The 27,610-nt window shown below is 42.2% G+C and overlaps 1 protein-coding gene across 1 annotated transcript; it reads right to left on the bottom strand.

Moving 5' to 3' along the window:
- Positions 1-730: 730 nt before the first annotated feature.
- On the bottom strand, positions 731-27,190 carry specc1la (sperm antigen with calponin homology and coiled-coil domains 1-like a). Its single transcript, XM_040049992.1, has 16 exons — positions 26,968-27,190; positions 16,063-16,219; positions 15,832-15,970; positions 13,745-15,366; positions 13,165-13,372; positions 12,893-12,966; positions 11,625-11,800; positions 11,154-11,317; positions 10,702-10,829; positions 10,418-10,508; positions 9,778-9,867; positions 9,517-9,676; positions 9,141-9,243; positions 7,185-7,301; positions 7,037-7,096; positions 731-4,356 (listed from the first exon to the last, which is right to left on the bottom strand). Exons 2-16 carry the CDS (start codon positions 16,180-16,182, stop codon positions 4,267-4,269), a joined length of 3,342 nt encoding a protein of 1,113 aa, XP_039905926.1. The 5' UTR covers positions 16,183-16,219; positions 26,968-27,190; the 3' UTR covers positions 731-4,266.
- Between the last annotated feature and the right edge of the window lie 420 nt (positions 27,191-27,610).

The following is a 27,610-nucleotide window of genomic DNA, read 5'->3' as shown; positions in this document are numbered from 1 at the left end:
GCAATTAACTAAACATCCAGCGGGTTACACAATGAAACACATAAATCAGTCTAATACAAAACAGATAACTGGATAAGTGTTTTACTGTCATCCAGCCTTTTATCCTTAACAAGGTCGGGGGTGGGGGCGATAGGGCACCTGGAGCATATCGCAGCAGTCACAGGGCGAGAGACAACCACTTGCACTCACTCCTATGGCCAATTAACCTAACCCCACTAAATGCATGTCTTTGGTCTGTGGGAGGAAGCCATAGCACCCACAGAGAACCCATGCAAACATGGGAGAACATGCCAACTCCACACAGAAAGGCCTGCGCCAGGTGTTGGAGTCAAACTCAGGACCTTCTGGCTGTGAGGCAACAGAGCTAACCACCATGCCACCATCCTGCACTGTTTTGATCATTTGATCTGAAAAGAGGCCAGCGCAACAGAAGGACAAACAAGTAGTTCATACCCGTGTGTGTGTGGTGAACTATAATGAATGAGACGATCTGAAAGCCACACTGGATTATGGCCTACTTTATGTTTGTTATGTGGTACCTGATTTTTGTCCTTTAACTACAGACATTTGCACCACAGAACGATGCAGCAAACGTATAAACTGGTGCAAGAGAAGCAGAATGCAGGAAATAAAGTTTCTGATGCTCATCATTTCCTGGGGAAGGAACATCTTCTCCACCACCCCCACCTCCCCAAGCCCAGCCCACGGCTGAAAAAGGACAACAAACATGGCTGTTCAAATGGTCCTTTATAACTACGAGAGAAAAAACAAAGCAAAACCAGAACGCTTTTTTATTTCTTACAACTGATTATCATCATAGTGTGCACTTAATACTGTAGCTTAGTCCCTTTATACACACGCATACATACACACATTTATTCAATCAGCTTTCACTTAGCTGAGGGACTGTTTCAGCACTGCATGTAGTGTGATCAGGAAAGTAAATCCACTTCAACAACAATCTGCATCAGACTGTAAAAGGTGGTATTATTATTAAAACAACACGAAAAAAGGCAACATGGAAACAAAAAGACAAATTAAAGCATGTTCAGTGAAATTCTCAGAGCATTTTCAAGTATACAAGTAGCATGATGTAGTGGACCCACTAAAGACATAAAGCTCTCTTCACATCCTCTTTAAGGGCCTTTTTCCTAAAGGACCAAACAACGTCGTCCATCGCGGCTGCATCATGTGGCGGTGGAATGCGCGCCCTAGCTTTTGCTGGCCGTCTGGTCTCTCCTCAGCAGGCTGGGCTCGGCGGTCATCAATCACCACACGTCAGCACACGCTGGACGTTGTAAAAAAGAAACTGTCCCAAGATCACTAAAGCGTGATCAAAACACATTCCACTTTCAGGATCGCGAGGCTTCGAGTCTCCTTTGCGCCTCTCGTTCCTGTCGGGAGCAATAAAACACATGGGCCAGCGGTGGAATCAGGCAGAGCACAATGTTTTTTTAAAAGAAAACTAACAAAAGGCTGCTAATCCTCAGCGTCTCGCCATCAGCAAAGAGCCTCTGCCTTCAAAAGTCATTAAATAACTCAGTCTCACTCCATCTCGTACACAAACACAAACAGTCGATGTGACGGGCTCGTGTGCTCACTTCAGATCACTGGATGTCCACCGCTGTTTTACACACAGTAGCAACGAGCTTTTAGCAAACGGCTCGCTTCGAAAACAACACAGAAAAATGTCGTTTCTAATGCAGCTATCGATACCAGCTGGCAGCTCTACGCACTACAGTCACCTTAACCGGAGACATGAAGAGGAAAGTCCAACATCAGCTTCAAAAACAAAAAGATTCACAGCCATCGCTCATGATCAGCGTTTCTCGAGAGGCACCAACATGAAAGAGAGGGTTTTTCCACAAAACCATGTCCGCACTGTGAAACTGGTCTGGAAATACGGCTGCAGCTTAAAAATGTCACATTTTCAGTCTGAGAAATATCTGCTGAACTATTAAGGCAGGATATTATTGTGGAATACATTAAAAAAAAAAAAAAAAAGCTTATCTCAGTGCAGCTATTCAAAGTGTGTGTGTTATAAATCGATAAACATGTAAGACAACGTTAGCAATGACTTCACTATAATGCACTACGCAAATAAATAGAGTGAACTTGGTATGTTGAGGCACACAGCAGTCCGACAGCGTGACAGTAATGGTGCAGACTGAAGTTAGAGTTATTACATGGCATCGTGCTCCACAGTATTTCCTTAGTAATGCTTGGTCATATTATCAACTTTATTAACACTGCAAAAGCACAAAATCACCAAAACATTTTGCATATTGCAAAATGGATTACCTAATAATTTGTGTATAATTAAAATAAACGGCCTTGCAACATTTCTGGACGAAGAGTTTAAAATCTTGTGTAACATATGCGTTTGGTTTCTTGCTACGAGTTTGATCTTAATATGTCTGATTCCCCCCTTAAAGGTCACACGTTGTGCACCATTCATGTGCTTATTTGATTACCTTATGGAAGTCCAGTTCTAGCCACCTGCAAGTGCAAATATATAAATTCACCATAGACCTCGATTGTACACAGAAAGCAAACATCTGCATCGAAACATCCAGATTTTCACATCTGAGACACTCGGGGACAAAGCAATAAAGGGAGGTGCGGGTGCTTGTTGCTTTTTTTGACACATGGTTGTGCACCTTGATTTTGAACTCTTGACTCGAGGAAGGCAAGTGTTAACCACTACCATTTCCTTCTACAAGATGAAATTTAACTTAAAGGGTCACTGATTTGACACAGTACAAGAGGTCCTGTTTGCATCGCACACACACAAACATCCAAGTAGTCAGAACAGAATTTCCAGGGAAAGCTCTAAAAATAGCAGCTGAAGGCAGTCTAAAGGTGCAGAAGGAGGTGACCTTGAAGGGGACAGGTAAGGCGTTTGCTTTTCACAGACAGTTCACAGAACTTTTGATCACACTTTACAGATCAGAGCCAAACTGAGGTTTTCATGTCTGGTTACTGGCAAGAAAGCAGCAAAACGCATCACTGAAAACATCCACCTGCTGCTTTAACTGAAGCACTGCTTTGGCCTAAAATAAATTTTTAAAAAAAGCTCATGAAAGTGTCTAGTCTTGCTTCCTAAAACCAGAGCCTGGCATGAAATCTACAACTGAGTCCATTATCTAAGGTTCTAGTTTTCTAGTTACTCATAGCTTGATTATGATGAAATGTGTGCTGTATGTGCCCAATGAACGAAGTGCACGACGGCAACTCCAGGCCTATAAAATACAAACACATTATATAGTTCTTCAAATGAATATTAGTCTAAAGTCTTGGATCTATTACAGAAAACCTATCATAGTGTGTTAGTGCGGCTTAACAACAGAAAAGTGCAGCAGAGTTGTAGAACAAAGCGCACACCTGTCCTTGAAAGCAGTCAGTCGTGATCAGCATCAATGAATGAATGAATCTGAAACTAGTTTGGCAACTCCTCAAATCCTCAGCTTTACAAACTGGAGAAGAAGAAAAAAAAAAGAGCTTGTTTTCTGGTCTCCTGCATCAAAACTCACACAGGCACTTTATCCGTTGTATGAGAGGCATCTGTTATCGCACTGCAACATCTGGAAGACTTGGAGTAAAATCCTGCATCTGTCTCAAGTCTGACCAAAGGGAATTTACAAAGTTTTAGGGGGAAATTCCAACATGACTAACCTTTGGTTTCTTATAATGTAGAAACTGAACATTTACGGGGGGAAACATCCAGTAATTATTCCCCATCAAGAAGAAAAGCCTATGACAAACCTTATGCTGCAAAGCAGAGTGTTTAAAGTCAGATTTGATGGAATTCCCCTTGAACAAACTACAACCTGGAGAATGGGTGCAGAGCGGAGAAACGTATGCAAGACAAAGCCAGATAGAAGGCACTGAGACTTGGCTTCTTTTTCACGCTGCTACTTCAGGCATGAATTGGAGGAAAAGATGAACCACAGGTATTCACATCCTGTCCTTCTCATGGCTTTCTAGTATAATGGTAAACAAACAGGCAAGCCCCTGGACTACAACTCCACACAAGGGTCTCCTTAGCTGCAGTGTGAGGATGTGGCACTTGTCCAGCAAAGTCCTGGTCTGCAGTTAGTGTTGTTAAATAGCGTGGACACACTTGCAGCATGACTGAGTGTTGCTGTGATGCATGGAGAGGGAGTAAGGAAGAGTTGACCGTGCAGTTGGATTGTTGCTGAGAGCTCATGACGGTCAGTGTGGCTCTGATTGTGCTGCAAGAGAAGGGCGAGGGAGACGGTGAAGTCAGGTCTCAAAGTACTTGTAGATGGCTGTAACGTAAGTCATGACACTTTGCCAGTCTGGCCTCTCTGTGTGCACCATCTCATTAATGTCCTGGAAAAGACAAACAGACACTTTAGACACTACATATTTTATATGATGTTTTTCACTTCATTAAAGGGCGTTATTTATAATTTATCAATAATGATTATGGTTAAACACAACCAAGTCGTCTTGATAATAAGAGTTGCCAACTCCAGCTGTAACAGCAGTAAGTAAACCCTGAGTGAAGCATTTGATTTATGATATGTACCTACTGATGAACAAGGCCGGATAGCATTGGAGAGGATCCTGTATAATATTTACATTTTCAACCCATTCAAATAAACTTCCAGATGAGTTTGACATTCTGGGAAACTCCTTAGACTTGAACATAATCATGTTCAATGTGAGTCTACAGCTAGCACCTGGTCAGCATGCTTTCAGTTAGCATAAAGGAAAAACAGCTAACCTGGCTCTGTGGAATGGTAACAAAATCTACCTGTAAGCACCTCCAGATCTCACTGACCAACATGTTTCATCTCATTTGTGTAATCTCAAGCATCACCCTGAAGAACGAAGTCAAAAGCCATGCACCATAACTTCCTGATAAGCTGTCTCTAAAGCTAATATAACTACAAACACTACATTTAAAACACAACCCAGACATTTAAAATTGTATTAAGGCTAAAGTTAAGCATGATTACAGCTGGTCTCTACAACTAACAGGTGGCTGCTGTCACAGCTCTCTGCAAGGCTTCTCCTCAGCTCATTCAAGTCACTGCTGGACCTCCTAATCATGCCTGAGCCCCTCTGCAGCATTTTCAGGGGAGCTATCTGACAAACAGCACGAGGGTGATCACCCTAACACGCTATTTAAAAAGCTAGTAGCAGTATATAGATAGCAGTGATAATTTCATTCTTTAATAACCTTTGTAATAGTTTTTGTCAACAACCTTTTTTTGTGGAACAAGACGATATCTAAGATGAAATGTACTGACAAGATAAAAATAGAAGAAAAAAAAAATCCAATCAGAGCCTATCCGGTTGTTCAGTCTGACGTCACTAGCTGGGTCTGGGCCTAAACTCTGCTGCAGGTCCATATATCAAACGATCACTATGGCATTACTGAGAGTTGAAAAACTGTCTAAAGTCTTTCATCTTTAATAAAATGATCAGCGTTCTGCTCTACCAGGTGTAACAATTGAGTTTAACATCCAGGCATCCATGAAAACGGAATTTATGACATTTAACGGAGTTAGAAGTTAGCAGGGAGTTAGCTCGCTAGCTTCTATCTAAATACAATATAGCATGTCCTGACTGCGGGGTTTTGGAAACAAATTAAAACGTACAGCTCTGTTATCACTTCCAGCATAAATAAAGACAGAAAACTAAACAGCAGTGACGTTTGTAGGGTTACTGAAGTTGGGCTAGCTGGTGATGATGTGCTACGTGACCGCTAGCGACACAGCTATGTTAGCATAATATAAACAAGCTAACTTTTTTTCCACTCGATAAAAGTTAACGTGAGTGTTCTCGGTGGTCAGGAACAAATGTAATCGCATGGCAGGATGCTGTAAAAGGACCAAACTTCAGCCAGGAGAACAACTGAGATAATCCATCCACAATACGAGGTTAGTCATTCATATACTGCTGCATGGGCTGGGCTGTAGTTACATCCTAAGGTTTTAAAAACTGAGCTTAAATAAATGATTAGCGGTAATAAAAGCCGAGGGAGGTCAACAGTGATCACTGACTGTTTTAGGAGCTTTTTGAGATCAAATAGAAGAAAATACATAACATTAAACATGTTAACAACACAAAACCCATATTAAACGCAGACTACTTTAGGCCCGGAAGTAGGATTCGTAGCGTCATCACTGAACAACCGGATTAAGTTGTATACAAAGGCGGGACGAGTCTGGAATCAATCCAATCAGAAGTAATCTCCTTGTGCTGTAAAGCTTAGTAGCGCATATTTGATCTTTGTGACAAAATATCAGTGCTTGGGAGGAAAAGAAGAGCAGATATGGACACATTTCGCAATTTGATGTCATGGGTGCTTAGTGCGAGGTGAGCAACTCTCCCTGTTAAAAACAGGACAAACTTTATACTCTATATTTTAGAGATTACGAAGGTTGCCAGTCTGCAGTAGATAGCAATGCAGTAAGTCTTGGTTATTATGTCTGTTTTTTTATATATACAGTCTTTGCTTAACTGGTAAAAAGAATCAGAGAGTCTGTGACAGACGAAGTGAGGTTGACAGAGAACCAGTATACACTAAAAAAAAAAAAGAAAAAGAAGGAAGGCTTTGTAGATTCATATTAAGACCATTCCTTTTCAGGTAACCTTACCTTACGTTGACTTTTCATTGAGCCAACATGGTGTAGCAGTTAGAAATCCATGTTGGCTAAAGCCGCACATTGTTTAAACACATGTACGCTTGTACTAACTTAGGACGCTGTCCAAATTTGAAATAAAAGTCAGTGTATAGCTCAGATCTGTGATGATAGATGCACAAGCAGCTGAGTGAAGTTTATGAGGTTAAAAGCAGAACTATAAACGGATCACAATTAGAAAGCAGACTGCAGGTTAACTCCAGCCAGAGATCAGAACAAGCAATCTGTGCGAGCTTGGCTGCCGTATTGAAAAGCAATGGAAGAGTATATTCTCTATGCCATCCGTTCTAAATTTGTGTCAGGATTTTTGCTGTATTTTATCTTCATTCCTGGGGTTTTATTTTAATGAAGCTTACCAAAGTGCATTTGATGCCCACGCTCTCTGCGGCCTGGAAAGCTAAGGTGAAGTTTCTCCTCTGATGAAAAGAAGCCACAGTTTAAGTCACATGTAATGAAACCTGATGATTAAAAGAAGTTTGAGCTTTTCTTCCGAACGTCACTTGCCTTCTCCTGGCTGGTGAGCTCCTGGTACGGGATGTGTGCGGGCAGGTAGGTGTGGAGCACGGCGCAGAAGGCCAGGCCATCGTTCCAGCTGCTGCTGAAGTTGGTAATATCAATGTTCTAAAAAAAAAAAAAAAAAAAAAAAAAAAAAAAAAAAAAAAACACACACACAACACAAAGGTGATCCATTTAAACTTTGATCATACTCGACAGAACATTTACAATCCAGACCACAAATCAATAGGAAGCTATTTTCTGGGTAAGGTGTCAAACAAGACTGTACAACATTTCATCCTTTGGACCTTTACATCATGAACGTCACCGCCAGACGGCCGATCTCCACATCGTTTCAGACAACACTATTGCTCACAATCAATTCTGCTTTCACGGAACCATTTAAAATGATTTATCTGCTCGATCTGATGACGGTCCTGGGATTTTATATGAAGTGTCAACACTACCCATCCATATCATATCATATCTATCATCTTTTCCACTATCAGCTGCCATCTGACCTTTAAAATCAAAAGATTTACAGCATCCTGCAAACAACCACTTAAATTATATCCTCAAATATCTTTAATGTCATAACTATAATCTACACCATATGCAGTGATGCAGAGAGAGCACTGTGTTTTTATCAGAAAACTACATCACAGGATATACTAAATGTTGCCCACTTCCTGGTGAAGACCTAAGATGCCATGGTAACTATACCTTAGATCAAATAAAAAGGGTTGGGGTGATGGCAGAGGACTCTTGGCACATCTGTTTATTGCTGCTTAAATCACTCTGAGGTCGTCACTGGATTTATCTTTATTTTTTTAACCATAGCTTTAAAGAGCCTGCAGTGAAATTAACAAGTGAGACCTACGCAGAGCAGTCAGTCTGCAGCAGCATGTAAAGGGTACTGCAAAGTTAAAGGGTGTAAAGGGAGACAAAGAGTTCATCCCAACTCAGGAGTTAAAGTTGTGACATTATTTACCTTTCTCTACAATGAGGTATCGCTGCCAGTGGCAGAGTGCACCACTGCATCTACCTATGAACGAGGAAATGATGCCGCCTTCATGTTTTTCATTTTATCTCGCTGATAACAGTTTACTGTGCAATCTTAGCACCACATTAGACCTGCATCATGTTACTGCTTATGCACACCCTCCGCTGATTCTTCTCATTAAAAGCATTCAACTAGCATCTGCAAACATGTTTCCACAGTGTGAGTAGGTTGTTTTTACACTCATTTGGAGGATCACGTCCACCCCCTGATCATGCTAAGAAACTTTATACACAGAATCAGAACACAAAGATCGCAAACACACAAAATTCCAGCTTCATCTTTTTATTCTTGGACTCAACTAGAATAGCTTTCCATCACTGACAGTTCAATACAATCCTTATTTAGCTTCTACTGGGCTGTGTGCAGCCCCTCAGTTCATCCTCTATCTGACTGAAAAAAGCCACTTTAACTCCCATCTGACTAACAGCTCCTGACAAATAAAAGGTACTCAGAGTAATCTGAAACCTAAGCTTTTGGCTCACATACATCATTAACAGTACATACGCTGACCTCATTACATTAAACATGGGCCAATATGAGCCATTGCTACAGAAAGTTTAGTGCTAAAACCTTTAACTATTAGAATTGCAAAGGCAGTAATTTTCCACAAGGCAACATGTCAGAATGGTTGTGCAAGAAGCCTCAAGCGGAGATGAGGAGTGGGCTTCAGAGGTCTGGTGATCTCATTTCTTTCTAACTCCACACCCCCACGTTCTATTTTCAAACTTGAACTCAGCCTTTAGATTGTATGCAGCTCCCTCTAGAGATGCAGAAGCACTTTATATACTCTTTGTCACATATAGTGTACGACTACAGCTGCACTTCAACTGTAACTTTTGAAACACCTCAGTCAGCATGTACAGTTGCTTTTTATCATGGGGACACTGACAGAAGAGAGCTACCTGATAGCCCTCAGTCTTCTTCTGGCACCACTTCAGCAAAGCATTCCTCTTAGAGCCTCCGTACTCTCTGGCCAGTGCTGACAGCGGGTCCTTTCTCTCCTCTCTGTAACAGAAACAGAGGAAAAGCACAAGCAATCAGTTTTAAGACATTTTCCATACCAAAAAGGCAACAGATTACAAGTTCATCTGATTTACTTAATGAGTAAAGAAAAGCCATCATGAGCTGGACTATGAAAAAAAAACACAAAAAAAGGGATCAAGAAACATGAAATTAAAATCACTGACAAGAATGGAAACAGACAATGTTTTTTTTAAGTGCCAATGTGAGCACATTAGAAACACATCAGAGGTGAATCAGTGGATCAACATGTGGTACCTTAAGCGGCTGCGGGCTGTGGGAGTGATGGAGGCGGTTGGGGAGGAGGAGGACAGAGAGAGTGGGGAGGAGGCAGCACTCATCACCATCAGGGAAGATGACGAAGACCCCTCTGAGGCTGACATGTCCCTCTTAATCTCCTCACTGCTCCGGCGGGTCACTGTTTAAGTCACGGGAGAGGAAATCAAACAGCTTTTCGTACTGAACTACTGACCGAGTTACTTCATAATTAGTTCATAAAACATAGCCAGCATCTCTAACCTGAGATCGCCTTGGAGGAGTCAATGTTGGAGACCCTCTGGAGGGCAGATGGAGGTCGGCTAGCTGAGGTTCCCCTGAGAAGGTGCTCGGCTGTAAACATCACAGTAAACACATACAGAACAATTTACTCTATGAGCAACTTCCTCTGAAATTAGATGTCATGGTGGGGGCAGAGGTCAGTAGAAAGCCACATTCCAGTCCCTCCGAGTTCAGGGAATACCGACGCACAAGGCCGACACACTCACCAAGAAAACAATAAATCAGTGAAGAATAAATGGACGACTGAAGGCTATGGCCAAGACTGCACGTTCACATGAAACACTTGAACTCATTAGTGTTGAGAATGAACCGAGCAAACCAAGCACTCATTATTTCCTGCTTATCATCCTCTACACGTACAGGAAACCTGCTAAGGTCCAGGCCTCTGAGAAAAACAGTCCCTCCATATACCCTGAGAGAGGGGACAGCCCATTAATCCTATTAATCACTGTGACAAAGGACTGCAATATTATATGGGTAATCCTCATGAACAGGACAATATTCTGCATGTTTATATGCGTACACCCAGCAGCTATGAAAAGCAACAGTTCCTACATAAAGAAACAGATTTATTTTTATTTTTTTTATGTAGAATATGTACCTGGCATGGAGATGTCTGTGTAGCTGGGCCTCTTATCACTCAAAGAGGAGAGCGGCTTGGCTGATGACATTGACCCAGTTATGGAGTGTCTCTGAAACAGCAGAAAAACACCTTTTATTGCACAGTTTAAAAAAAAAAAAAAAAAAAAAAAAGGAAGAAGCATAAGCATGTGCTCAATGAGGAATATAATTTTTGACCTTGCACTAGTGTGAAATAGTATGTAAAGCAGTAAGCTAATAAGGGACAAAAATGCTAACATGTTAATTAAAAACCTTTTCCAGTACCTGCATGGGTGAAACAGCAGCTGCTGGGGGCGTCTTCATGGGACTGGGGCTGAGGGGGGTTCGAGGTAATGGAGCAGCCGGAGCTGTTGGAGGTGTTGGAGCCACAGAGGCACCATTTGACGTTGGACCTGAGATATAAAGAAGCAAAGGTTCACATCCAGTCATATAAAGTTTATTTGGGACCTTCTTCAGCAACCAGACAAGCCTGATATGTCAGGAGTCCTGTCTGCAGTAAATCAATAAAAATGCTGAAAATGTATTGAGAATATATTGTTGGGGGGGTAAGACTTAAATTTATGTCACTTGTCTTAGTCAGACTGGTGACTCTTGACAAAAAAAAACTAACTAACAATATGGGCTCTCTTTGGTGAGGGAATTTGGGAAAAAAAAAAAAAAATACAACAAAAGCAGCAGCGAAGGTCTAAAAATCTAAAACAAAGACAGTGTTGTACCTTGTGAGGCACTATCGAAGCTCTTGATGAGTGTTTTGACGGTGGGTGAGGGCTCCGAGGAGGTGGAGGATCGCCTGCTGAGACCCATCCCCTGTCTGAGAGCAGCTAGGTCCCTCTCCACTGCATTCATGTAGTTATACACTCTGCCCCTCTCCTCATCCTGCCTGGAAAACACAAAGCACTCCACTGAGCATGTGCACTCAGAGCACCTGTGGTGTCAGTTTTGACATTATCAATGCAAAAATGCCTCTGCTCAGTAATTTACTGAGATAGAAAACAGAATGTGTAATTCACAACTTATTTTTGTTGTTAATTCAACTTTGGATTTAGCACAAGCCCTGCTACTGAGCATCTAGTATCAAATTTTATGAAAATATGAAATATCCCAGTTTTTTCTCCTAAAAAAAAATAAATAAATCAATTAGGAGCTGACTGTTGCAGCTCTTCCACGCGTCTCTCTGTGGGTCTTACTTGCGACTCTTGACTTCGTCCAGCTCCTTGCTCAGCTTCTCGTTCTTCTCCTGTGCTTCCTGAAGTCGGCGCCGCAGGTCACCAATCTCCTCCTGTGCTTCCGACTTGATGTCATTAGCAATGACGACAGCGGTCTGCAGATCAGCCTGGAACTGACGCCACTCCATTGACTCCTCCTGCACACACACACACACACACACACACACACACACACACACACACACACACACACACACACACACACACACACACACGTAATGATACAAACAGCTGAACATTGTTTATGCTCATAACAGCAGACCCCTCAGCAGTATTTTATCAATACTGTATTTAGCAGTATGGATAAATTCTTTTGGCCACCAGAGGGCAGTTTTTCCTATTTGTAATGACAGACTTTCCTTATGACAGAAACATTAGCATTCATTTAAAATCAGGCCTTCATGAATTCCCCTTTGCGCTCCGTTTAAGTTTCCATCAGCTCCTAAAGGAAATATCTGCGCTTCTAAAAATGCCCTGCTTTGTTTACCAGTTAGTTGTTACGTTTTCTATCTGCTTTTTTGTGTCAAAATATCAGGGGATTCTGCAGCAAACCTTTTGAAAATTCCACAGTGATGGAAAAAATTTTGATTTGTGGAGCTAGAAGTCATAATACTGCATTTATTTAGTATCCAGATTTTATACAAAGTACTGTCTTAAAACCTAGTTTTTGTTCCTTCTAGTATAACCTTTACTTGCTCATAATCAAACAGCCTCAATCCACACTCTTTCACAAACATGTGCACGTTCACATTCTGTGTGGCTGACTTTGCAACAGCATGTTTCGATTTTGTATCCCAGAACTCCTGTGACAGAAGATAAAAGTTATGGCTGCTGTGATTACATTCCAGAGTTGCAAAAGTCCTTCCTGAAAGCACCACTGACTGCTGGACAATACTTTTTATTTGATAAGACTTCAAAACTCATTGTTCTGGTGCTACAGCTGTGCTTCCTGGATCATATTTCATCATCTTGGCCGGCTGACAATGAGACTGGGGGATTTTTTATGGCTTCATCTGACATGGTCAGTAGAGAGAGGAACAAAATATGGGAAAGGGGAAGGGAATGATATAGAGCAAAAAATGGCCCAGCACTACGTGTGACTCCTCAGGTCACTTCATGGGTGGCTCGTGTTGTTTGCACCCGAGCTGCGTGGCTATCAAGATTTTTAGGCTGTTGGATGTCAGCAGTTTTTAAAAGATGAGCACCTTTCAGTACGAATGTCCACTTACTCTCAGCCTGCGGTGAAGAATCTTAATCTCTCTCTCCATGTCGTGCTTCTGGTCCTGCAGCTTCTTCACAGAGTCTGAAATCAGAAGGCAATGTTTGGTGATGCTATCATTAAAGAACGCACTGATTCAAAAGCAGATGTCCTTTTCATATCAGAATCTCTAAAGCAAGCTGATGAGCATGCATACATGCTCACATTGTTCTACTACTTGATAAAAGTTGGCCTTCAGCACAAGCATCCACTCGAGTTAGAGTGTGTCTGCAGCCCACTTACTTTCCAAATCTGTGATAATGAGATTGTCGTGGAGTTTCAGAGCTCGGTGCTGCTCCACCTCATCCTCCAGTTCAAAGATGGTTTCCTTCATGTCAGCGATCTCTGTGTCCTTCTCCTGCAGCTCCATGCGCTGCTTCTCCAGTGCACGATCCTGCTCAGCCATTTGCTGCTGCGCCTGCTCCTGGAAGTCTCTGTATTCACTGTCCAGCTGCACACAAACAATTAAAGTATACTTCATTTAATTAGACAGTAGACAAGACATTAGGTAAAAACTGACTGCAATAAATCTTCACAATAACCTGCCTGCTATTATAACTACACATCTGTGCAGTTAGCTCTGTATAGTCTTGGAGAATGTGTACCATTCCTTGCTAAAGGCTGACTCTGGAGAGCTGGTGATACTAAATTTGTGATATCTGAGACACTGATGGACGGGTAGTAATAAAGCTGTAATTTTCATAACCCAAAAACTGAGAGTTGTTGCACCCTAGATTAAAGTAAAGACATTTAGGTCAAACGCCTCAATTTAGCTTCTATTTGCGTGAAGATCTCATGTTCCACTCACTGTCCTTGAACTAACCTTCCTGAAAGTCTCCTGCAGCCGGCTGAGTTCGCCGTGGGCCTGTTCCATCTCCTCCTGCATCTTTGCAGCTTTGGCCTCAGCCTCCTCTTTCCCCAGCCGAACACCTTCCAGCAGCTGACAGATGTCATTTTTGTCCCCCGCAGTGTGCAGAGAGTACAACTCGGCCACTCTCTGCCTCTCTTGATCCAGCTGGGCTCGGCAGCGGCTCAGCTCCGCCTGGTCGTTGCTCACGGCTGCTTTGTACTCTTCCAGTGCGGCCGCCATGGCAGCTCGATCCTGCCTCTCCGAATCCAGGAGGCGCTCCATCTGTTGGTTCCTCTCCTTCAGCACTCCCATCATCTCCTGAGCTTCAGCATTGTCCTGCTCAGCCATCTTTAACGTGTTGGATAGGTGCTGTTGCACCCCCAGTAGCTGCTCTCTCTCAAAGCGGGCATTATCTGCCAGATCTGCGTAACGCTGCTCCAGCTCCATGTAGCGCCCACTCTTGATGTCCTCCTCCAGCACGTAGGATATATGATGCTCTTCGAGGAGCGAGCGCAGGTATTCAATCTGGCGGCCGTAGAGCTCCAGCTTGTCGCTCTGCTGGCACAAGGAGTCCATGAGGATGACTTTCTCCTCTCCGAGCCGCTCGTTCTCTCCATTCAGCTCCTGTGTGATCTGCTGCAGGTCAGCCAGTTCCTGCAGTGTCGCCTGAAGCTCCTCAGCTGTGCTGTGCTGATTCTCCTCCATCTGTTGGATGCGCTCCGTCAGACAGGCTACTGACACCTCACTGGCATTGCCACTGCTACCCCTCCGTGAACGCTCCCTGCTAGGTGCACACTCTGACTCAGATGACGAGGAAGCTCCAGATGGGGCGTCTAGAGCATCGTCACTGGAGGTGACAGCTTGGTAGACCTCACTTGACTCACTATCCAGGTTGTCTGCCGAGCCTCCATGCTGATGTCCTGTGAGAAGATCCTCCAATGAGCCAGGGGCAGAGCCTTCCACTGAGGAGGTCATAGTACCTGTGCCACCACCATCGCTGTGCCCGCTGCCTGCAGCCAGTTCTGGACTCAGGGAGGAGTAGTTGAACAGCTTGTCAGAGCCATCCAGCCTCTGCTCCAGGGAGAATCCCAGAGCATTCAGCCGGTCTTTCAGCATGCGGTTCTCGCTCTTCAGCAGGTTGAGCTCCTCTCTGATGGCTTGATTCTGCTCTTGTAAGAGAATCAGAGTGGACTCCACATCAGCGGCCGTGATGGCTGAAACCTGGGGCTTCTCTTCCTCCCCAGCTTCTTCCTCCTGTGGCACCTCCTTCCCACCAAGGCCGAGTTGGGCCCTCATGTCCCTCAGCTCGCTGCGAAGGTGAAGGATTTCCACGTCTTTGCTCTTGGCCAAACCAAGCAGGTCTTTGACTTTGGCTTCCAGAGCCACTTTATCATTAATCTGGCCATCTGACTTAGACTTGCTCATACGACCTTCGGACTCTGCCAGGATCTGGCGGCGAGAGCGCTTTCCTGAGGCCACATCCCCAGCTACAGTCCCTGATGCAAGCTGCTTTTTAGCAGTGGATGACCGAGGGCGGTCTCGTAATGAACTTGGCTCCTTGGAAGTGGATGATGATGCACGTTTGGATGAAGTACCTACAAGAAAAAGTGAATTTCTTTTATCCTGGTGAAGTAACACTGAAAAAATTTTTTTTTACAGCTTATCTGAGAATATGAAGAGCTCAGTTTAGCAATGTTTTTGTCTCATTCTTTTTCTTTTTTTGCTAGTAGACAATTCCCATGCTCTTATTTTGACAACTAAGCTGCCGCTAAACAGCAGCTGCTGTTGTGATGATCTTCACTATCATTGTGCTGCTTGGGTCTCTCGCTCATGTCCCAACATCATCATTTTGGTGCCTCAAGGCACCTCCTATTGTAAGGTAAAGACCTTACAATAATACAGAGAAAAGGCCAACAATTAGATGAGCAATCCCTTGGCAACAGTGAGGAAGAAAACCTCCCCTTTAACATTAAGAAATCTCCGGCAGAAGCAGGCTCCAGGAGGAGCAGCTCCAGCCACGAATACATTCCAAACCTGTGGGATACATTTTTTTGAGATACCTGAAGTTGTCTTTGGCTTGCTGTCTAAGTTGCTAGCGCTTGTGCCAACAGACGTAGTCCTCTTGGTCTTAGTGACGGCACTACTTGATGAAGGATTCCCTCCAGCCATAGCCGCTAAGAGGTCATCATTGCTTTTAACCTGAAAGAAGAAAAAGTCAACACGCTCACAGAAAAATTAATGAAATCAGAAACCTTCAGCTGCTACACGCTCCATCACTTGATGAATTTTACCTTAGACAGAGGAGCAACGGTGGTGCTTTTGGCTGGGGGCTTTCCGCCGGTAGTCACGGCCTCTGACTTTCCTCGATCGGCGCTCCCCTTACTCACCGCTGGCCGGACCGTCTTCTTCATAGTGAGCTCTCTGATGCTGAAACATTTACGGCTCAATCTGTACACAAAAAGGAAAGGAGACAGAAGAAAGGTAATGTGCGTCAGCCTCCAGAGCAATAGCTCCAGTTTTCCATGGAAGAAGAATTCTTTCCACAGAGACAATTCCCTGAACTCTTAAGAAAAAAAACTGGGACCACATCAAATAGCTGAGCACTTCTCGAAACCTCTGCCTGAGCTCGGAAATTTATTCAATACAGCCGGTGTTTGGGAGCTAATTTTGCTTGTTTTTTTTTTAATTTATTTGTGAAGCCTACAATGATTAGTTTCTGGTGGATTGTTAGTTTTCTGCATATTTAAAAAATATCCCGTGTATACTGTACACCCCCAGATTCAGGAATGCAGAATAAATACTGACTTAATGGCCTCTAAAGGGCAGCCTCCACTAGATGGCTGTCATGTGTTTGTAATTGTTCTCTCAGTTAAGACTTTTAGCTGCAACAATGATACCAGAATAAGTGGCCGCTGTTGGGGGCGTATGTGCAAAGAATGTGGCTTTGCAGTCTTGGCCTCAGCACAAACAAACAGGAGGTAGGGAAAGCATCTTGCTATCATCGCAAAGAACGTTCAGCAGGACCAAAAAAGGAAAATGAGATTCCACCTCCCACAGATCAACTGAACGCTCAAATATCCGGCAAATCATGAGAGGCAAAAAAAAAAAAAAAAAAAAAAAAAAAGATTAAAAAAAAAACAACACCACAAAAAACCCAAAGTAATACATTTCACCTTGAGCTGCTAAGACATGACTTAGTGCCATTCTAATGTGAGCCACACATATACCAGTTCACAATCCTTGCTGCTTTATTTAAACAACCTGACAAACCAGAAAAGATTCCTAATGACGATTTAATCTAGGCTCCTGAACATACTTACATAGTGACAGACCAAATTAGTAACAGATGACACAACTATACTCTCTCCAACAAATGAAGAGCTTTTTACCTCTCACCAACAATGTGCTAAACCTGGCTATTAAAACAGACCCCCCCCCCAAAAAAAAAAAAAACGAGGAGGTTTCACTGAGGTTTTATTCGTAGAATCTGACTTGATGCCACGATAGCAAGAAAAGGGATTTGGGAAGCAGCTGGAGACAAAGAGTAAGTGCTTTTGCACAAACTTGGATGTCTTTGAGTTCACTTATGAGGGAAAAAGTGAGCTAAAGTGATTTATTGTGCACAAGCAAACCCAACTCCAATCTACCTCTGAGTCAGTGCTCTGTTATTTTCCCAAGAAAAAGTTTGCCGTTTAAAAATGGAAATAAATACACAGACACACAGTAAATCTGACTTTAAATAGAACGCTGTGAAGCTGACCAGCATGCTGCAGTGGGCCATAAATGTTTAGACAGTTAGGTGACTAAGCCTTTTTGCTGTATCACGGCTAAATAAATACACGTAGTAAAAATGAATTAATATTTAAAGTAAACTGCATCACCAGTTTATGTTTCCCGAGAACTCAGAATGACCTGCTACCAAGTCACAACTGTACTGTACTCAAAAACAAATACCTTTCTAACAAATTTCAGCTGTGCCTCCGGGGTGCAGGTGCTGTTTAAAATCTGCCATCCTGTATCAAGTCTTCTACACAGAGTCCTCAAAAAGATCCAGTTCACACACAGTCTTTACTATCACTCTTCACAGCCTTTCTTCACTATCAATATCAGTTATGAGGAGTCTAAATGTCCTTTGTGTGCTTTTTAAGTTGCAGAACACAAATACACATCACGTAAGGCTGTTTTCACACATGAACTCGGGGAAAATGTCAGGAGAATCAGGGAAGAGCATCCTCAGAAGTTTTCTTTTCATATATTTAACACACAGTTATGGAAATCTCTGAAATCTCCCTGATTTAGGAGACGGTGCTGTATGGGTACGCCTTATAGGAGGAAGAAAACAGAACAATTGTGCGTACTTTGCCACAATTGGACAGCAGATGGACATTTAACGTCCGATCTGTGATAAACACTGTTGGAAAGTAATAAAGAAAGCAAGCACAGCAATCCAATCATGTCTTGCTGTGTGTGTTGGGACCCTGTGATGGCAGGAATTTGCTGCAAGCAGGTGGGTGGGGCTTCCATGCCAACAGCCAGAGCTACATGGACGACATGACCATATTAAGCATGTCTCAGTGACATTAGACACAGCTTTTCTTATAGCAGTGAGGTTGAACTTGTTGAACTTGTTAACTAGTTACTGGCAGAATCATGAACTCTGAAGTGTGCAGAGAAACTCTGTATAGAAACTGAAAAGAAATCATCCACGATTGATGATGGAGATCCAGAGCATACTTAACCACCCAGAAGAACACTGGGGTCTTAAAATGGTATTCCTAGAACCCTGACCTCAATCCCATAGACCACCCATGGGAGCACCCTTGGGAAGCAATGGACAATAAAAGCCAGCTTGTTGGCGTTTCACTAGCTGATGATGACCTGAAAGCTTTGTTGGCTCAAACGAGGAGGAAGGGCTTGCCACAACTGCAGAATCGGCTGGTTTCAGGCCACAACCCTAAACAATTTGCATGGTTAAACTGATCTTGGGTAGGGTGTCCATTACCATTTTGTCTGCATTTTCAATGTGTATTTATCATTTTGTAATTTAAACCTAAAAACATGTTGCTGTTTTGAGAGCACAAGCAGACCATCCCACCCAAATGCCAAAACAAATCCACTGGATCCAATTCGGGAAGAGGTCAAGGGTTCAGGTTTTTCTTTTAAATTGTCACCAACGTGTATATTACCTTTTTTTAAACAGGGAAAGTTACTTTCAGCAGTCGTGGTATGCAAGTCTAAAACCAAACCAGACTGGTACAAAGAAACAAAGAAAAGCCCAAATGTGTACTTAACTGTGCAAGTCCAAACACCAGCAAGTAAGCAACATCTTTAGCTAAAGACAGCCAGAAATCAGTTACAGCCAGATTGCCATTTTAAGCAATATCCAAATATACAGTGCTGAAAATAAAAATATTTACTATTTTCTGATTTCTTTTTTTTTTTTGTATATTTTTCACACTTACATGTTTCAAACAAATCAATCAGATCAGTTCCAAGGGAAAAAACATTGCCAAAAAACATCTTAATGATCCCCAAGACTTTTTGGGAAAATATCATGTGGACTGACGACACAAAGGTTGAACCTTTTGGAAAGTTTGAGTCCCGTTATGTCCGGCACAAAACTAACACGGCATTTCATAAAAAGAACATCATAGCAACAGTCAAACATGGCGGTAGTAGTGTGACGGTCTGGGCTGCTTCGCTGCTTCAAGACCCTGGATGACTTGCCATAATAATAGGACCATGAATTCTGCTGTCTACCAGAAAATCCTGAAGGAAAATGCCTGGCAATCAGTTCATGGTCTAAAATGTAGAGCACTCTGGTTATGCAGCAGGACAATGACCCTAAACACACCATTAAGTCCACCACAGAATGATTCAAAAAAAAACTAAATGAGAGACCAAGTCAAAGTTTGGACTTTGAACAGGCCGTTCATGCCCGAGAATTAAAACAATTCTGCAACAAAGAGTGGGCCAAAATCCTGTTCCAGTTCTTGCTCCTCAAGGTGACACAATCAGTTATTAGGTTAAAGTGCCAATTGCTTTTTCGCATAGACACAGGTAGGTTTGGATAACTTTCTTTCTTTAATAAATTAAACTGTTACTTAAAAATTCACTTTGTATTTACTCATGTTATCTTTGTCTGATATTAAAATTTATTTGATGATCTGAAACAATTAAATGTGACTTATATGCAATCAATCAATCAATAAATAAATAAGAAAACAGGAAGGGGGCAAATACTTTTTCACAGCACTGTTTGTTCTGTGCTCACATTATAATTGAGCTCTGTTTTTTTCTCCTGAGCACTGGCGTGCACTCAACAACCAGCCAGTTTTCTGAATAGCTGAATGTTTTTGAATGCAGATGTCTGAAACAGAGAGCTGCTAGCTGGAGCACAACCCTTTTTCACTGGGTCTGAATAGACATGGGAGCACAGGCTGGGGACCAACAGAGCAGCTAAATAGGGCAGAGTCAGCAGCCTTTTCTTTCACTCTCCCACTCTTGAAAACAGTATGCTCTTCAACATGCACCACACACACATCACTCTAACTTGGTTAAATTTGTAGAAAAAAACATATATATAAAATAGCAAAAACCCGGTGTGTTTTCCACATTCCTACACCAGCATCTGTGATCAATTACAGTATCACAAACAACCTCGCCTAACAAACAACACTCCTGCTGACTCTACATTGTTGGACTGAGTGTTCATAGTATAACAACGTATTACGTGTTTAAATAAGGGACATTAGATAAGAGGAGACAGTGAATCCTGAATAAAAATCTATGGGAGAGTTCTGTAACACAAAAGAAGCGTCTCCCCTGCCCCTCATCCCGAGAGCCAATCAACAGATAAAAAGAAAAACATATCAGCCACTCATTAGAGTTTGGAATTTCAGAATTTATAAAGGCCACTAAGCAGGAGACGATAGAGAAACACCCTTCAACCATGAGTGTTGATGTTGCACAGAATGTCCACCAGGGGTCACTCTGGAACTCCCTTTTTAGCAATGCCACATAGGAAACAGGCAGCTGTTGGGCACACTTGGGCAGAGCAAGAACAAGTAAATAAGTAACTACTAGGGGTGCAACGATACACAAAATTCACGGTTCGGTTCGGTTCGATACTTTGGTGTCACGGTTCGATATTTTTTCGATACAAAAAAAATGTTCATGCATTTTTAATTTGTCATTTATTAAAATTATAAATATATATTTTAACTCAAAAGTACAGTTTTTAAATTTAACCCTAACCCTTGTGCGTGTTTTTTATTTTGACAGCGAATGCGCACCTGCGGACCACTTATGTGCAGCCCTGGTTATTTAGCTCATCATATTGCAGCCACAGAAATTCTTTTGTCCATGAAACCATAAAGCTGCACTTTCTTTTTGCCTTACAGTCTGATTTGTCATAACTTCTCCGTTTTGTGGTAAGCTTTTCTTTGGCTGTCACTTCTTCACCCTGACCTGTCTTATTTGGCTCAGCAGAACTGAAATGCTTTTACACGCTCACTTACATAAGCTCAGCGATTCTCTGCGCGATCAACCTCTCACATGTTTAAGCTTGCTGCGGGAGATTTCACTTGTCATGTTTGCATAGTAAGCTAACGATTAATAAGATGATGTCAGAGGAATTGGTGCACAAATTATCATCACTCACAGATCAGTGCTGTCGCTCTCTATACACAGTTCGCACATTGCAAAGTGAAAGCAAAAAAACAAGCGCAAATTCAAACGCGACTTCAATATGTCACATATTGACAGTGGCTCACCGATGCCAATGACATAATTACCCAGCTACATTTCTGAAAGAATGCAAAAGCATTGACATATATTTTACCTACAATAGCCCGACGGGCAGGGAAGAGATAGATTTTGGTAGCCCGACTGAAAAAAAATCGCTAGCTCCGGGACGTCGGGCTAGCGATATTGCAAGCCCTGTATCTGATTGAGGAATCACTCATCTTTGGAAAAGAGAGTTTATTACAGAGAAATGGCTCTTTCCAAAATAAAAGCTATACTATCCGCTTCTTCTGGGCTATATTCTCAGCAGCATAAGGAGAATCATGTGCTAACAGCTGTCTAAATGACTCGGCTAAAGTTAGTAGCATGCTTGCTTTTTTTTGTCTGCTTCCACTTGTCTTTGCACTAGGATGATGTCGGCGTAAATGTGCAGTCATATTCGTTGTGTTCCCACTAGTGCTTTCAGGTTAATCTCGTTGAAATGACCTTAACGCCACAACACGGCAAATCTCCGTTAACGAGCTACCGCCGATCGCTCCGTGCATGGGACTAGACGGCAAACACGTTAACGAGCTAACTGCGCTAACACACTAGTTCACACCAATGTAATTGAGCATTGCATGGCACATCCAACATACTGTTTTACTTTAGTCCATGACTCGCTTACCTTCAGGGTCATACGTCACATGAAAACCAAAATAATTCCAAACGCCAGATCTGAATGTTGCAAGTAGAGCTTAACTTCTGTCTCGCTAGCTTGCCCTGCGCTCTTCCTTCTGACTATGCTGTCTGTGTTGAGCGCTCAGTGGATCTGCGCTCGACAGTGCAGCCTAGGCAGAGTAGTCGAACACAGATTCACTGAGCGCTCAACACAGACAGCATCGTCAGAAGGAAAATTGATAAAATAAATTACAAATGTTGTATTGTTCGATACATATGCGTACCGAACCGAAAGCACTGTATCGAACGGTTCAATATCGATACGAATATCGTTGCACCCCTAGTAACTACATATAACAAATGTTACAAAAATCTGTTTGATTTGTGTGTCAAAGGAAAAAAAAAATCCAATATTCTATATTTTTAATTCACCAAATATCAATATTAGTCTTAAAAATCCTATATAACTTTGCTCTTCTACAGTGCTGACTGATGGACCAACAACAGCTCAAACAAGATTAGCCTACAGACTGATGTGTGTACCACATATTTTTGACCATGCTCCCATCTGATAGCAGAAGATCTCTGCAGATAGGCAGGGAGGCAGTCTGTAGCTGCAAACTGACTGCCAATGCGTCACAGCCGTTGAACCATAAATTTCCCCTCTATTGCTGGGTTGTTTCCCAACAATTTAAAACAGTGAGAGCAAGATAAAAAGACAAAAGGGCAATAGAGGATCTTAATGAACAGTCAAGCAACAGCAACAACCAGATACCCCACGTTTCAAAAGACAAGAACACTGTTGAGAAGAATTTGATAATATGGAGGTATTTTGGTTATTTAAAGTCCAACAAAGAAGCAGAGCAGCGTGCACTGCCAGTTGTATTGAGAGCGTGTTTCCACTAATGTTTTTTATCATCTGAAGCAGCACCATGCTTTAGAGCACATGCAATGCAAGACTTTACAGTTCCAGACATGTCCTTATGTACCAGAACTTACAATGGAAAATGAAGAGACTGTGATATGAGAAACGCAAGTCTATTTTACTGCAAAACAAGCCAATTAGCACAGTTGACAATTTGGCATTTAAGTGGCTGAGTAAAGTAACTGAACCTCATAAGCCAACTCCCTCACCATAAACATTTCTCTCAGATGCTACTTTTTTTTTTAGGATGGGCAGAGCCACTCTTCATGTTGGCTCATGTAACATCCTTTTATTCTATGAATGCATTGTGCAAATATAAAAAGCTTTTTAAGCATGATTTTAGTGTCACTATTTGACTTCTTTGTTTCTTCTATTCATACAGTTATGTCCCTGTAACCACTGAAATTACAACTATGGCTCTCTACCCATTCAGTCACATAGGTGCATCAAAATAGCTGCTCAAATACCTGCCTGGAGGCATTTTGAAGACGGCTGCCGGGTGGCTAAACTTACATTGAGCACAACCGGTTTAAATACAGCTCAAATATTTAACAAACAGCACAGAATGAAAAGGCCAAAGTCCACAATGTTTGCCTGAAACTGGCAGACACGTCTTAAATATTAGCCAGGCTTTTGACTGTTAATAGCATAAGTTTACAGTGGAGGAAGGGTGACTGCTGAACTGACATTCAGAATCTATGAAATACAAAATGACATCAGTTTAAATGTAATAAAGGTGCCTATTTTGATCAGGATGCTGTTGAAAGAAAATATTTATAAAATGTATAAATATGTCTGTGAATGTTCTCAGTCATTCAGGTCATTGTAGTCTAGGAAGCTTGGAAAGAAAAGCGTCTGGACTTCTTTAAGTTGCTTGAAGACATTTCACCTCTCATCCGAGAAGCTTCTTCAGTTCCAAGGTCAAATGGTGGAGAGTCCCAGATTTAAGCCCTATGGGAGTGTCCCTCAAGAGCCTACAAAGGACCCCCTAATGATCTCTACCTAATCACCCATTTCACACCGAGCCAAGGTGTGAAAACGGGTGTAGGTCACAATCAACCAAGGTTTAGAGTGAACTCATTGTGAAACCTAGCCCCACCCTATCGTGATTTACTGAGATCAAATGGCCCAGGAGTGGACGTTAAAGGGTCTGGGAAAGGATCTCAAAACTGGATTATAGATGGCAGACAGTTGATGTTGTAAGCCACCGCTTCTGTTCAAAGATGGTCGTTCACAGTGGACATAGATGGGGGAGTGAAAGAAGCCATCTATGTCCACTATGAACAACCATTTTTGAACAGAAGCGGTGGCTTACGACTTCCCAGACGCCTTAACGCCCACTCACTTCCTGGGCCATTTGATCTCAGTAAATCACATGATAGGGTGGGGCTAGGTTTCACAATGAGTTCACTCTAAACCTTGGTTGATTGTGACCTACACCCGTTTTCACACCTTGGCTTGTGTGATTAGGTAGAGATCATTAGGGGGTCCTTTGTAGGTTCTTGAGGGACACTCCCATAGGGCTTAAATCTGGGACTCTCCACCATTTGACCTTGGAACTGAAGAAGCTTCTCGGATGAGAGGTGAAACGTCTTCAAGCAACTTAAAGAAGTCCAGACGCTTTTCTTTCCAAGCTCCATAAATGCATAAAGGTGCAAAGCTCACTGTAAACCATGCAATTAAAGCTGAGATAAGCCAAGGGGCAAGTTCCCATTATTTCAAATTAACAGAGCTCTTGTAGTTGATTTCGCTGTCAATAAGTGCACTGGATCTGATCCAGGGTTGCACAAAAACATGAGCTTGAGACAAAGAAGAAACAGTGTTTGAGAAAGAGGTGGGGGGAAAAGCACAGTGGTCTAGTAAATAACCCTTCCCTGCGCTCTTTCTTTAACTGTGGGGAGGCACTTCCTTGCCATAACATCAGCTTCCTGTGGTGGCGTCTCCCAAGAAGAAGAAGAAGAAAAGAAATGTCGACCCTGCAAGGGTGACTGTTTACAAAGACAAGCAGAGATCAGTCCAGTTGAGACACAGACTTTTTCAAACCTCAAATTTGACTTAAAAATGTCTGGTTATTAATGCCAAACAGAAATGAACCATCTTATGACAAAGCTTTAACTATTTAAATCTATAGACTAGTGAGTGCTTATGGTTTTTGCACTCAGCTGTCAAGTGCACATTCATCTATGCAAAGGGGTATTTATGTACTGCACCCATACAATAATACCGTTCTCCTGTACACTGCTGTTACTGAGTCAGTCTGATCACCTCCTGCAGTGACACTTTCAGTCACCTGAGAAAGAGCGGCTCCTCTGTTTTTTTTTTTGTTTTTTTACCCCTTCACCACCACATAGCACTGATGCACAAAGAATCACAGCCAACAACTATGTGGTGTAACCACAATATCCAGAACTGCTGACTAACATCTTACTCATATATCTAAATCCAGTTATCAGTTTGGTCACAGTCCATGTTTAACCACTAACCATGTGAGCTCCTCTCCCAGCGGTGGACCCTCTTTCAAAGACGGGTAAATCCGGTGTTACTTGAATCCTGCCACAAACTCTGTGTCCTTGGGCCTGCTCAGCATATTTATAAGTGCCACAGAGCACGTTAAAAGTAACCGCTTAACTGATTAACTAGTCGTACATTTTCTGTGTTCGGTGCCACTAGAGAACAAAGTCTCCAAGACTGAGATTTCCCCAAAATGTGTTTTTGTTCTATTCTCAAAGACAAATCATTCATCGGCCAGAGACCACAAAGCTATATTTCCCCTTTACTATCTTCTGGAAACTAATCTCACGAGGAGACTGTGGTATATTGATCTCTCCAAACTGTTGACAAAAGTTGAGAGACATCTGTGGACACCTGGTTTTACATATAAATATATATATATGTATCTAATTTTCAATAAATGGAGTATACGAATAAGTCACATCTTTGAAACAGCACGGTCAACCAAAAGACAAGCTGAGATATCAGTAGTGTTGACTCCTCTGAAACAGCAACACAAACGTCAGCCCTAATACGACGTGTGAAATGTACACGTATGTCATTTAGCCATTTTATTTTAGGGAAAAACAATCTGCCCACACTACGGAATAAATGAACATTTGTACTACCCTAGGAAAAACAAATAGCATCTTAAAATTATTGACATAACCTAGCTAGCTAGTTAGCTGTACTGTCAGGCAGGCAGTTAGTTAACTTCCTGCTTTGCCTTTCAAAACTAAAGCACCAACCTAGACACGTAAGCACACCCCTCAACAGCTACTATCGAAAATGTCAACAGACGAGTGAAAATAACAGTTAAAGATGACATGAGGTATAATGCACGCAGACACAAGATGTATTTTTTTTAACTGCAGATACTTTTAGCTAATGAAAAATGTTCTGCAGCAAAAATCAGGACATATTTAAAACACTATTTAACAGTTAACAAAGCATGACGGCAACTTTATTTTGAGGGAAAATCTCGATTTAACAATAGCTCTGGTTTTACTGGCACACATGAAACTACTGTACGAATGCCCCCCGCCGAGACTACTTGGCAATCTACTTATTGTGAAATTATTTATGAGATGACTCAAAGCACGCTCGTTAGCTTGACAGCTTATCCAAAATCGGGTGTAAGGGTTAAAACAACATTTCAAGCAGTAGTTAAGCCAACACAGCTAAGAAAACTAGGCTTGGTTGTTCATGTGACCTCGGCGTAGGTGCCTGCGTTTCTTTTCAGTCTGTTAATTTCACCGCGCTGCCAGCAAGAAATACCAACAATTATGTCGCTAATGCTATTATTAAGCTAACAATGTTAGCATAGCCGGCAAAAAGACAGCGCCCCTCCACTTAACTGCAGAAATATTCCTACCTAAGGTTCTCCTTATCTCCCAGCTTGGCAGGTTAGGGCCCGATAGGCATCCATTTGCGGTCGCTAACAGTCTGCCTAGCCCACAACGTGTTACGGCAGCGGGCAGCACCGGTTTCGGATGTCGGCTCCCTTCTGTTGGCAGCAGCAGCCGCCGCATGAGCCTCTGCCCCCTCCCCGTGTTGGATCACCTCAGCATCACCCGCAGGAGGGACACTCCACTGCTTCCACCATAAGCAAATATGTGGTTAATTTGTAACCAAATTAATATAAATATATATGTATCTAATTAACCAAATGTGGTTAATTTGTAACCAAATTAACGACTTTACACGATCTAATTTAAAATGAAGAAACTGGAAAACCATTTGGATGAATGCTTATCCTCTTTTAATCTCTAAGACTAGTTTGAAATGTATCTGAAACCTCAAGTATTATCACACTATTTATGCGGGCGGAAAAGTATCAGGATATAAACATAGACAGGGACCCAGCCACAAATCCGGTCTCTGAAAAACTTTAAATTGAGCCTGATTAGGATCCTGTTCTCTCCTGTTTTCACTAATCTAATTTTCAGTGGAAACATTTCATACTCTTGAATGTTGTTTAGGCTCAGTTCAGTACATTTCATTCATTAAAGAGGAAT

The sequence above is a fragment of the Simochromis diagramma genome, unplaced genomic scaffold, assembly GCF_900408965.1.
Source record: "Simochromis diagramma unplaced genomic scaffold, fSimDia1.1 OVJJ01000159.1, whole genome shotgun sequence".
NCBI lineage: Eukaryota > Metazoa > Chordata > Actinopteri > Cichliformes > Cichlidae > Simochromis > Simochromis diagramma.
Note: the sequence above shows the minus strand (reverse complement) of the source record. Positions and strands in the feature narration are given on the sequence as shown.

Coding starts and splice junctions, on each gene's coding strand:
- specc1la (XM_040049992.1), bottom strand. CDS start 16,182: ATGAAGAAGACGGTCCGGCCAGCGGTGAGTAAGGGGAGCGCCGATCGA. Junction 10,830..11,153: donor CTTCGATAGTGCCTCACAAG/GTACAACACTGT, acceptor TTTATATCTCAG/GTCCAACGTCAAATGGTGCC. Junction 4,357..7,036: donor TGGGCATCAAATGCACTTTG/GTAAGCTTCATT, acceptor TGTCTTTTCCAG/GACATTAATGAGATGGTGCA.